Source organism: Numida meleagris, chromosome 7 (genome assembly GCF_002078875.1).
Source record: "Numida meleagris isolate 19003 breed g44 Domestic line chromosome 7, NumMel1.0, whole genome shotgun sequence".
Taxonomy (NCBI): domain Eukaryota; kingdom Metazoa; phylum Chordata; class Aves; order Galliformes; family Numididae; genus Numida; species Numida meleagris.
The window spans coordinates 21344824-21357391 of NC_034415.1; the positions used below are offsets into that span (position 1 = coordinate 21344824).

The 12568-nt window shown below is 38.6% G+C and overlaps 1 protein-coding gene across 3 annotated transcripts in view; it reads left to right on the top strand.

The window, feature by feature from the left end:
* The window catches only part of MAST2 (microtubule associated serine/threonine kinase 2), a 151287-nt gene that overhangs the window by 117786 nt on the left and 20933 nt on the right, over nucleotides 1-12568 (top strand). For all 3 annotated transcript variants that reach the window (XM_021405165.1, XM_021405166.1, XM_021405167.1), the window contains 6 exons: nucleotides 1141-1350; nucleotides 5509-5610; nucleotides 6594-6726; nucleotides 8832-8893; nucleotides 9524-9609; nucleotides 11309-11517. In XM_021405165.1, coding sequence (XP_021260840.1) covers nucleotides 1141-1350; nucleotides 5509-5610; nucleotides 6594-6726; nucleotides 8832-8893; nucleotides 9524-9609; nucleotides 11309-11517 — 802 coding nt within the window. The remainder of the gene's footprint in view (nucleotides 1-1140; nucleotides 1351-5508; nucleotides 5611-6593; nucleotides 6727-8831; nucleotides 8894-9523; nucleotides 9610-11308; nucleotides 11518-12568) is intronic.

The following is a 12568-nucleotide window of genomic DNA, read 5'->3' on the forward strand; positions in this document are numbered from 1 at the left end:
CATCTCCATATATTTTCAGAGAATCATAGAATCATTTGAGTTGGAAGGAACCCCTAAGGGCCATCTAGTCCAACTCCAGTGAACGGGGACACCTACAGATCCATCAGGTGCTCAGAGCCCCGTCCAGCCTGACCCTGAATGTCTGCAAGAATAGGGCATCCACCAACCCTCTGGGCAAACTGACCCACGACTTCTGTTTTAAATTCTGACTCATATCAAGGCTGGAAGAGGGATGTTTTGCTTACTTCTGTATGTACTTTAAACAGCTGTTTTGAACAGTAATTTAAAAAAAAGTGGAGTAACATTCTCTCAGTATTCTCCATATAATTACATTAAGTTTGTTTTATACCAGTCCAAACTTTTTTGGTTTTGGTAGGCTTTACATTTACATATTGGAAATGCATGTTTTCTTTTAAAGTCATTCCAAATTACACTGGAGATTCTGACAAAAGCAAAGTTTGCCACTGGGGCCTTTGGTACCAGAGAAGTAATGAAGTTAAACTTGTGTTTTCAGAAAAGCAAACTATTTCAGTACTGAAGTGATGGCAATGAAAATAAGTTGGAGGTTTTTTTGCTTATTTCTTTTGAAGCTGAATATTGAAATCTGTGGAATCAAGTTTTGAGAGTTAACATCTCACTGAAATGAGTGCAGACATTCGTCTATCCCAGAGCTGTCAATATGACCATTCCCTTTCTGCTTTACCAATAGTAAAAATAGATGTTGCTCTGGTGACAGAATATCGAGGCCCACAGTGAAAGAATTGCTGTCTGTCTGTTGCTTGGGGCGATGATTTTCAGATTTCATGGTCTTGCTTGCAATTTCTGAGAGCTGCCTTGTATCTCACTTTCTTATTCTGGAGACCAGGGAGGAATGCAGCCTCAGAAGCAGGATATTTTTATAGTCATTTCCATTTTCAAAAAGCGTGTCCTGATTAAATGTTGTTGTTTGTTCTTGTGAATGTAGCTTTTGCCTACGGAATGTTTTTTTCTAAGCAAAACACCATCACTGTATTTTGGACTATTTTTTAAGCCTAGTGCATTTTGGGATTGAGGATGTGATTTTAGAACCCTACTTGTTTATGTTTAGATTTCAGGATAGTCAAATTTTAAGAATAATTTCTCTTTATTCCATACTCTTAGGCCACAGCACAGATGGAAGAGCGGCTGGCAGAGTTTATTGCATCCAATGCTCCAGAGAACGTGCTGCAATTAGCAGATGGGGTCCTAAGTTTCATCCACCATCAAGTTATTGAACTGGCCAGAGACTGCCTAGATAAATCACGTGAAGGTCTCATTACTTCTCGGTACTTCTATGAGCTGCAGGAAAACTTGGAGAAACTTCTCCAGGATGTAAGTGCTCTTGAGAAGTAGATTATATTATGTTGATGGAAGCTGTAAACAATAAGGCAGAGCTTTGATTTCAGGAGACGATTCCAGGGGAAGGGCAGCGGGAAGGGGGGTCAGGAGCCCTGGGGCTTTCAAAGTGCTGTTGATGTACCATGGGCGGATTTGAGCGAGTCACTTCACCTGTGTACATCTTTGTACAAAGGCTAAATATGCATATGAGTAAGTCAAAGGCAGTCTTCACAATTTATGAAAATTGGGTTCATCCAGATGAAGGAAATTACTGAACTTTTCTTTCATGTACTTCAAGACTCTGAATGACTTATTAATTACAATAGTGCCTTCAAGGAGTGAAAACACCACAGTTTGTAGTGTTGCTATAAATTTTTCATAAAAGATTTTCTTGAGCTGAACTTAATCCAGTTGTGGGTTTTTTTTTTTTTTTACTACTTCGATGTGTTTTGTGGTGTTCAAAGCATTTGAAAATACACAAGGGGGCACAGTTTTAATGTGTGCTCAGTATGCTTCAGCTACTCATTAAAATTGCTCTTTTCCTTTAAAATAAATTCTAAGAGATTTTTTGAAGTTAATATTATGCTGTAGCTGTTGTGAAGAGTTGGTGCTATTTCTTATTGCTGGGTTCAGACCTCTGTTTGGGAACATCTTCCTAATCCTCTGCTTTGATTTAAGGAGATAGCAAGTCGAAAGTACAGGATTTGCAAAAATCACAGACTCAGATATTAACTGTCACTGGGAGACCTAGAAACAGTTGTACACTACAGAAATAAGACCAAGTGGAATCTCAAAAAGAAACCCCAGAACTCCTCCACTTGGTGTTATGGTCTGTGCAGTAGGATTTATAGTTTTATGGTATATTTTTATAAATGTAAAAGATGGGAAGGAGACTGCTTGATCAGTAAGGAAGTGAGTAGCGGTAACTCAGAAGCTATCAGGAAGGCCCACAGATTTTCATACAATTTTACTGTGAAATTCACACAGTAATTTCAAACCACAGAAGGAAAACTCCATTTAATAGGTTGCAGGTTGATGCTACTGTATGTTGTGAAAATGCATCTGTAAAATAGAGTAATTGGATATGTAAATAATGAGCTGTTTAAATATACCAAACCAGAGAGCTTTTAAAGTTTTTAGATCTTGGCTTTTGTAATAAAATGCCAGCAAATCTCATTAGTTATGGCAAATGAGATACTTTCTCGTTTGGAGCGTGAAATATTGTCTTTTAGTCATTGCCATTGCTTATTGCATCACTGAAACGATCCTGAAGTAAAAAATGAAATCGAATAGATTTTCTTTATTTTGGAAAACATGAACTTGGATGCTACGCTTCACATTTAAAATAGCTATTGAAAAATAGCAGAAAGAATGTATGAGAAAGAACAGGATGTTTGATTATTTATATATTGTGTTGAAGAAACATTTAGATGTTGTACTAAGGGACCCGGTTTAGTGGGGAAGTATTGGTGGTAGGTGGATGGTTGAACTGGATGATCTGGGAGGTCATTTCCAGCCTTGTTGATTCTATGATTCTATTATCATGGGGGTTGGGTTAGAGGGTGGAACAGGAGTTCAAGTTCCTTCGAAGAAAAAGGTGATAGGAGTTGTTTTCTTGGTTGAACTGCCTCAATGCCAAAGAACAAGGAACACTACCCAAAAGTTCCATGGCTTTATGTTGGCTCAGCCACTGGGAGATAAGGGAATGAAGGACTGCAGGTGTTTCTCCTGCATTCAACAAAAGAAAAAGAGGAAGGTATTACGCTATGTTCAGTGATACTGCACATTGGAAAATTGATACTCTGATTGGAATTGCTTTCTTAATATGAGCCTAAGTATAAATTTATTGGTTCTTGGCACTGCAGGTCTATTGTTTTAGTTTCCATCTGTATATTAGCTCAATTACAGTGTTGTGACTTGCATATCCCAGTTACTGGTCCCGTGAAACCCCAAGGGAGGACAGTGATTTTAATTTCATGCCCCAGTGGCTACAGTTAGTGACGGATGGGTCTTTCAGATAAGGGAATCGGTTTGTAAATTACCCCTCGCTTCCTCCCATACACGTGTCACTGGCAATGTGTGCAGGAATGGCATCAGCTTCTCCCACAGCCCCTGAGCTCCTCTCCCCTCCCCTTGAGAGGCGGGGAGGGGGGGACCCTGAAATGACACTGCCAACCTTCAGACAAGCGTGTCGTCATTGGGAGCTGCTAATGAGGTGGCCCGCATCACACCAAGACACATGGAGGCAGCAGCGCTATATAACCCTGCCTGCTTTGGGGATGCTGCTGGGACAGCTGCTAAACAAGACGTCTGTAGGGATGTCCAGGCTATCGTGGGGGAGAAGGAAGCAAGAAGAGGCAGTGCTGCTGCGGATCTTGGAAGAGCAGCGCTGTGCAGAGATGATGGCTGAGTGGCTGTTCCAAGTTGTGTTTTGTTTTTGTCATCCTCTACTCTGTTGTCTTGGTGTTTTTTTTCCTTTTGCTTTTCTTTCTCATTTGGCAGTCATGGTCTGGCTTCTCATTTTCATCACAGACACCTGATTACATTAGTTACATTTTTAAATTATTTTGCCTAAGTTGAGGAAGATGAGAGAGAGAAAACAAAAGGACTTGATTAAAAAGAATGTTTGCTTCAGCACTATAAACAGATGCCATTAAAAATATATATTTTTTTTGCATAATACGTAGGGGGGGAAAGGATTTTCCAATTGCATGTCTCATGTTTCATATAATACAAAGTTGTTGATGTTTTATTTATTCATTGCAAAGCAGCTAACCCCTGGTGATCTGGAGTGGCTTTTCGGCTATGAAAGCATTAATTTCTTTATAGAATTCATACTGTAACTCACGAGTTTGGATAACGTGTTGAGGGGCACTGAGTGAATACTAAGCACCTTCATTTTGATTATTTTCTGTTTTATAATTAGAAAATACAATTTCAAAAAAAACTCAGTTTATTTCAATGCTTTCAGAATATTCTTCTTTATAAGACTGTTATAACCAGGAAGCATCTCTGATGCTGTTTTCAGAAGGTGAACTAGCAATTAGGTGGTTTTCCTAGCTATGAATTTCTACTTCCCTGTGTTATATTGTTCTTTCAGGTGATTACATGTGTGTTTTGCCTTCTTAACCATATATGTCTTTTCCTTAGATGGTGTTAATGAACAGTGCTAAAGGAACCTTTTAGTTTCTTGCTGCATGTTGATAAAATGTCATTCCTATAAGCAACAACTGACTCATTGCCAGTGTAAGCACATTGGTTGGGTTCTGGACTTTGTATTTGTAGCTGTGCTAAAGCCTATTTTTTGACCTTGGAAAGAAAAACCTATACTTCATTTCGGAGTTTTTTTCACACAATTGGAACCATCTTTTATCACCCTACAATGAAATATTCTTTTATTTGTGCTTCAGGACTCCTAATGCAACCATAGTGGTTTTGAGCAAAAGAGGAGTTAACTGGGGGCGAGTGGATGTTGGTGGTCAAATTTGGCTTTGCTTTTTACTTCACCCATTTTAATGCATTTATTTTTGTAAAAAGACATCTCCCTCCTCCCCCCTTGAGATTAGGCACTGAGTTTATACTCAATTCCAGTAAATTTAAAGGAGAGGACAAGAGTAAATTCTCTGAATTAGGTTTCTATACATTCTTTGCTTTGTTTGTGTGCTTGGTACACCGGAGCATTCAGTACAGTGCTGGAGTTGTTAGGCAGGATTTATGAAATGGAACTGAGAGAAAATGAAGTTCAGGATTTTCATGATGATGAACAGAAGTAGTTCAAATTCCAGCTGAATGCACAGCCTGAAAATAGGTGTAGCTGTTGGTCATTGTCTAGATTTCAGCATCATGTGGAAGGTAAAATTGAAAAAATCAGTAATCCTGTTTTCATTAAAAAAAAAAAAAGACCACATCATATCGAATATAACATATTGGTGATATAATGCAAGTAGAGCCTTTGAAATAGCTCTTGCATGATAAAAAGAGTCAGTTGGAATGGGAAAGCTATATGTAACTTGGCATCCTTGAGTGAGCTGATATCATTGCTTGGCCTGACTCCGTCATGTCTTTGCTGCCGAATTACAGCAACTGAGCTTTGACATATAAAAATGAAGAGTTCTCTGCTAGGACCATAATGCGATGTGTTGCTCTCCACAGGCCCACGAGCGATCCGAGAGCTCCGAGGTTGCCTTTGTTACCCAACTGGTGAAGAAGCTGATGATCATCATTGCCCGACCAGCTCGGCTGCTGGAGTGCCTGGTGAGTGTGGGCCTTGGGAGCGTACACCTGAGGAGATAAGGAGCACAAAGTGCTCAAGAGAAAGCTTTAAATTCTCATGGAAATTAAATTGATTTTCCTTTTTTAATTAAAAAAAAAAAAAGAAATATTAACTCTTTTGCATTAATATTGAAGTGTCTTCCAATGAGGTCACATTTCACTAAAAAATTTTGGAAGAATCTTGCTCCTTGCTGGGAAATGATGAGGTTTGTAGGGCAGAATTACAGTAATTTAGTGATCTTGCTTCTGAGCAGCAGTGCTCTTGCACCCAAATGTTGTTTTATATTTCCAACTCTATCTATTGGTGCAATAAAAGAGATCACACCTGCTTATAATCTTTGCTTTCCTTAGAAATCAAATATACCAAACCTGAGCTGATAGGATAATCCACCCCCTACCCTGTAATAGTATTTCTTACACAGAAGGTGAAGTATTCTCTGCTGGTAGATTAATAATTTTATTAACCATTCTATTAGTGATTTCTAATATTGGGACAGTTACAAAATGAGGTGAATGGGTGTATAGTTTGATTAGAAGTGATATTTGAAAGCAGGAGAACTTCATATTGGCTTAACTCACCTGTCAGAGGAACAGAAGACACTTCAGCCCTCTTTAGACCTCTCATTGGGACATCTCAATGACAAAAGTAAGCTGTGGGTCCAGGTTAATGCTTACATTGTAATGACCGTATTATCTGATAGTCTGGTTTTTGTTCATGAAAGATCCTGCTATCCTTGTCATGTTCTGAATGACAGAGATATAGCCAGCAGACTGTAGATGTGCATGGTTTTTGCAGAGCAGGGTGAAATGCATTGCCTTGTTTGCTGAGCCCAGAATTAGCTTTGGGAGTTTCTAAGGAATCCAGATAATTCAGCCCACACTCTCTCTCTCCTATATGGCAATCTTGTAATTGGAAAACTGAATCACGTGCCTCTCTCTCTGTCTGTCTCACCGCTTTGCTCCAGGAGTTTGATCCTGAAGAGTTCTACCACTTGTTAGAAGCAGCAGAAGGCCATGCCAAGGAAGGACAAGGAATTAAGTGTGACATTCCTCGTTACATTATCAGCCAGCTGGGACTCACCAGGGATCCCCTGGAGGGTGAGAGCTCCAGTTTTATACTCACCACACTACTGAGAGGATAACCAGATCTCCAGACACCCAGACACTAACTCCTGGTCATCACAAGCTCAAGGAGCTTTTTTTTTTTTTAATTAGTTTAATTTCTAGGCCATTCTTCTTTATTTTCCTGTTTGCTGTCAAGTTCCAGACTGTCCTTTCCATCCCCACATCTCAGAGGAGCATTGCTCAGTTAAGGACCGTGCATCAGAAGTGACAGTTCTTTACTTATGGTGTTAATAATGTCTCCCTGTATTATAGCAAAAAAAAAAAAAAAAAAAAAAAGATAGAAAATGGCTTTATGATTTAACTGTTTTCTCAGGGCTGTTGGGCAGTAAAAGTAAATTTACTATTTCTCTTCTGCCGCTGCCAGAGTGCTAGTGAGTTGGAAAGGATTCAGTCACCTCATTTGTTGTCTTCTCTGGGAAAAGTTGTGGCTTTCCATGAGAAGCCAGGACTAGTGAGGATTTTTGAGTGGAGATGTCTGTATTTCTACATCTTACATAGCAGTGAAACCGAAAAGACTAAATTATACCCAACATGGTGTGTCATCAGAGTAGGAGGAAGAGTGCCTCGCTGCATTGTCTGCTGAGTACTTCATGTGAGAATAGCAGCAATATTGATGCATGATTCAATGAAGAGCTTATATATTCTGAATTTTCTAAAGTAGATCTATTATAAACATAACATCGGTTAATCGGGAGTTCTCTTGGTTATAAAAGTTTTTATTCCTGTTCCCAAAAGATATTTTCCCAGAAAGTTTATGATAGTTAGCATGAATTGATATTCAGAGCAAGTCTGGTTTGTGATGAAGATGATTTACTTTACTCTTTACAGCTTTTAGAAACGTTGGATATTGCACTTCAACATTTCGTACACTTTTAAGAAGTCATAAAAATTTGCTTTTTACCTGTTAAATCCAAGTCTGATGAGGTTTGTGAGGTTACAGTGCTTTTCGAGCCCTGTATGAGTAATGTTTTAGGAGAAAGTAACAGCTTTTCTGCTAGGTCCCAGAATTGCAAACAGTAACATGAATATGTTGGAAATGTAGAGAGCCCCAGAAGATCCTGACTTTGGAATTTGTGAGTTAATATTTCTGTCTGGCACTTTGCTAACCGACTCTCTCCTATGACAAGTTTTACGAGCACACATGGCTTGCTCAGCAACAATAGAAAGTGTGACAGAGACTGGAGATTGCTGCAGAATATTTCAGCGATTGAACCGTACTTTTTGTTTCCTCAAGAGAGCATAATTTTAGCATAAATTAGTAGTCTGGATAGGTCTAGTTTAACTTGTATGGTGTTTACCCGAGTGACAGTGACAGGTTGACTTCAAGTGCAGAGCACTTTGGGAAAATTTCTACCAAAGATTGCTAAATGCAATTTAATAGCATTTGTTGAAATCTGACATTAAAGGGAAATTTTCTTTGATCCCTGTCATGGGAGAGAACCTTTCCATCACTAATTCCCCTTACTAAAGTCAAATTTTCTTTAGAAATGTGTGGAGATGTCAAGGTGCCTTATTTCCTTTCTGTAAGGAGGGCACCCAGAAATGTCAGTGATGTCTGTTCAGAGACCAGTAGTTAATGTAGGATTTGGTTCTGCAAAGTTTATAGCATCTCCTAAGACAGCTGAGTTGCCTAAACTAACTGCATTTCTCACAGTTAGCTGCTACTCAGCGTTTTGCAGACTCAGACACATTTCATGGAGAGAGGTTGTATGAAATGTAATTCTTTTTCTTTTCTGGAGTACAGAGGTGCCACGGGGCAATATGCACAGAATAGGTTTAACATTACCTAGCCAGTGGTTTCCCCTAACTTGCATTTGTTGCTTATTTTAGAAACCATCTAGAATAAGTGATACTGAGATTAGGACAATTAATTATATTCGTCTCTATATAAAAGACTGCCTACAGCTTACAGGATGTTAAAGGTTAGCACTGTATAATTGGGGTGACTTTTTATGGAGGGGGGAAGTATGTCCTTCATAATCTACGAGCACCTATTGAAATGCTGTTTGTCTTGTACAAACAAAGAGAATAGTGTTTGATTGAGATCATTAGGAGTAATCTCTCCTCTTTCTTTTCAGAAATGGCCCAGCTGAATAGCTATGACAGCCCAGACACTCCTGAGACAGATGATTCTGTCGAGGTAAAGCAGTAATACACTCAATACTGTCTGGCGCTTTTTTTTCTCTGCAAAGAGGTAGTCTGCAATAAAGAATTAATGATAATGCAAAGTAATTTTAATTAAAAGAAAAGTGCTGACATTCAAAAGCACGCATGAAAGCGAAAGTGTACACTTCTAAAAACGTGCAAATCTCAGTAGTGTGGAGGTGAAATCATTCAAGATGCAAACAGGCATTAGCATCAGATTTTGTTGATGTTTCTTCAAGTTGCTCATAAGAATCATTTGGAGAAACTATATTTGCATTTGTAAAACATGATGAGAATTGAAGAGAGATGACTTTAGTACCAACTGCTGGAAAAACCTAGTTCTATAACTCATTAATTTTCAAAGATCTGTAGTTTGGTTTATTTGTATTTAAATAATACTGAAAGGTCCAAGCCCACTGACTTAGCATGATAATACCTGTGGAGGGAATCTGCAGGGCTTCTGGGAATACAGACAGTTATCCTAAAGCTGAGGCCTCCAGTGCTTTAGAAATGGGTTGAGTTTGGATGAATGATGCTTAAAGAAGAAATGAACAATAAGAAGTGGCATATAGAATGAAGTTGTTCCTGCTCTCCGTATTTCCTTTTCTTTGTCTTCTTTCCCCAGAGCCGTGGAGCCTCCGTCCAGTCAAAGAAAACTCCATCTGAAGAAGAGTTTGAAACTATTAAACTGATCAGTAATGGTGCTTATGGGTAAGGCTTTTTAGGCTTTAGAAGAAAATACTACTATCATTCTACCCAGCAAAGGATTATAGTAAAGCTAAGGAAGTAAAACGATTTTGTTGGGTCCAAAGTATAAACAAATTTTGTAGAGGTCTTTGGTTCCACACGTGTGATGTCTTCTGTGTTCTTATGCAAGATGCTATTTCTTTTATGTGCTCTGGATTTCTTATCCTATACCCCCGTACCTGGAAGTAGTTCCTGGCTGTGACGGCCTTAACATTGTGCTGAACTGACACCCACCCCCTTAATTTATTGTGACATTTCCTAAACAATGTTTTTTTTAAAAAGGCAGTTTCAAGAGTCTGAGAAAATTATTTTGTACCCACTTACTTACTGTTTATCAAGACTCCCCTGCCTGAATTTCCTTTCATGTTGAGTATTTAAGTCCGGTGATTTCTCTTTGTATGAAGGCTACCTGAGTGCATGAAGGTAACATTCTGTAGTTGCAAATGTTACTGGTGACTCACTCAAACAGCAGGAATGTTGAGGGAGGCTTTGTTTATAGTTTTCCATTCTTCCATGTATGATATATTTGTGGCTTTTTGTGAGCTCTTGAAATGCTAAAATCAATGCCAAAATTACATTGGTGCAAATCTGCTGTAATATGTAATGCTGTAAGAGTGCTATTGGATTTTGTTATTCATTAAAGAATCCAGGATGAAGTCGCTGCTCAGTTAAAATCTGAACTAGCTGTACAAACCTATCCAGAATTTTAAAGATTATTCCTGACTCTTTGCAGTTCATAATTAATTACAGGGATATTCATTAGGCCATTACTAAGAGCAGTGATTCAGTAGGTAATAACAACCGAACTTAAGCATGTGCTTGAGTATTTTGTTGAAGTGAGTGCATAGTTAACAGCAGCTTTTTTAAAAACAATGGAAAAAGTGTATTTTTTGGTCTTTGAAGACACAATGGAGCATGTTGAAGTTCCATGTTTTTAGACAAGAAGCTTTTGTATGTTTTCAGTCATGTATCTGCATAGCCTCCATGGTTTAAACATAAATTAAAAAAAAAAAAAGAGGAGAGGTGTAGTTTTGCTGTTACTCATTCCTATCTTCATGCTGGGGTGTGTTTTATAGTCAGCTGCTTGTGAGACAAAATACCATGTTAAATGTAATATACTCCAGAGAGAAGGAAGCAAGTACTGATTCAATCAGGCAGGCAAACTGGATGAAAATTTTATTTGCAAACTGTATTATTAATGTGCAGGAATCTAATGATCTGCAAATGATAGAAATGTAAGAGATACTGAAGGAAATCCCTGGTGACAATGTTGTATCAAGTTAATTTTATGGAGTTTGGAACAAAATCATGCTGATTTCGTACATTTTTGGACTTTTTTTTTTAGTGAAATGGTGACTATAGTGTTGAAAAATACAAGCCCCATTGCACTGATACCTAAAGAAGTTCATGACATTTGTGCCTGAAATATCTTCTTCCTAGTCATGTCCACAAAAATGCTCCAGAATTCCAAAAGGCAGAGTAGCTTTTGGAAGGAAGCATTGTGGCATTCCTCTTTTTCTAGGAGAGATTGGCAATGAGATGAGATTTTATGGAATCACAGATAAGTCAATCAGGATCCATCCAAAAGAGTTACCATCCACTGTTTTTTTTAAATGGTTCAGACAGAAAATGGAACTTTTCCTCTTGGTATGTGATTTTCTAGAGCGGTGTATTTGGTGCGCCACAAGACCACCCGTCAACGTTTTGCCATGAAGAAGATCAACAAACAGAACCTAATTTTGAGAAACCAGATCCAGCAGGCTTTTGTTGAGAGAGATATCTTGACGTTTGCTGAGAACCCCTTTGTAGTCAGCATGTTCTGCTCCTTTGAGACCAAGCGCCATCTGTGCATGGTTATGGAGTATGTGGAAGGTATGTTTGTCACAACCTACAAAGAGCAAAAGGCTCTTAGGATGTACATGTAGCGTGTATGCAGAGTTTCCTCATAAAGGATGCTGTTTCCAAGTGATTTATAAGATATGTACTTTGGGTTGTAATACTGATGAGCACACTGCTCTGACTGCAGTAAATGGGAAGAATATCTTAGGTGTGTGCTGTTTCTTTCTTCACCTAGAGTGAGGTCAGTCAGCGCTGCAGCTACAGGGGAGGTCATGATGCCCTTTTAGGGAAGAGTATATGGATTGCTTGGGCTGGAGAAGTGAGTCATTCTACCCCTAGTATAGCTTGGCATAAGGAGATACTCCATTTGTGAATCCCTGTGACTAATCCAACACGATCACAGTGAAGCTGAGGAATCATAAAGCCACATATAGAAAAGTTGTTGGGGTCAGAAGTCAGCATAAACTTTTGAGTCCTCACTGGAAAGAGATCCTCCTGCTCTCTTAGGGGATGGCATGGCTGAATCCATAACATGCTTGCTTGGCATTTGAGGAAGACAGTTAAGAAACATCACCAAACAACGCAGTCTTTGCTCCTTACCAGCCTTTTAAAAAGTATCATGTTGTTTAATGCTGTTTTTTTTTTATTATTATTCATTAGAATTTTATTTTATTTTACTCTAAATGTATTTTTTTAAGTGATTTGTTTCCATTGTTTGACAGGATTAATTTCTTATGCCTGCGTTGCTTGACCAAATGTTTATGGGAAGCAAGCTTATAGTTACTGTGTTAGTGCTCTTTCAAATAAATTAATGCAATGGAAACTGATACAGCAACATAAAATAAAATTAATTCATGTTTGCAAGCAGAGATGAAGAGTCATTGAAATATGTGGGCAGTGTTCCTTAAGAAACTTGAGTTGAGGGCCCACAGACTTTTTTTCATGAGTACCATTGTGTCCAATGGTGTGGCTGCTTCTCCTTGCATGGGAAGAGCCAGTTAGTAGTCTTAGCTGTTTACTTGCTCCATTAAGCAGCTTCTATATAAGTAGTATCTGTCACAGTCATGGAAAGCAAAGAGATTTG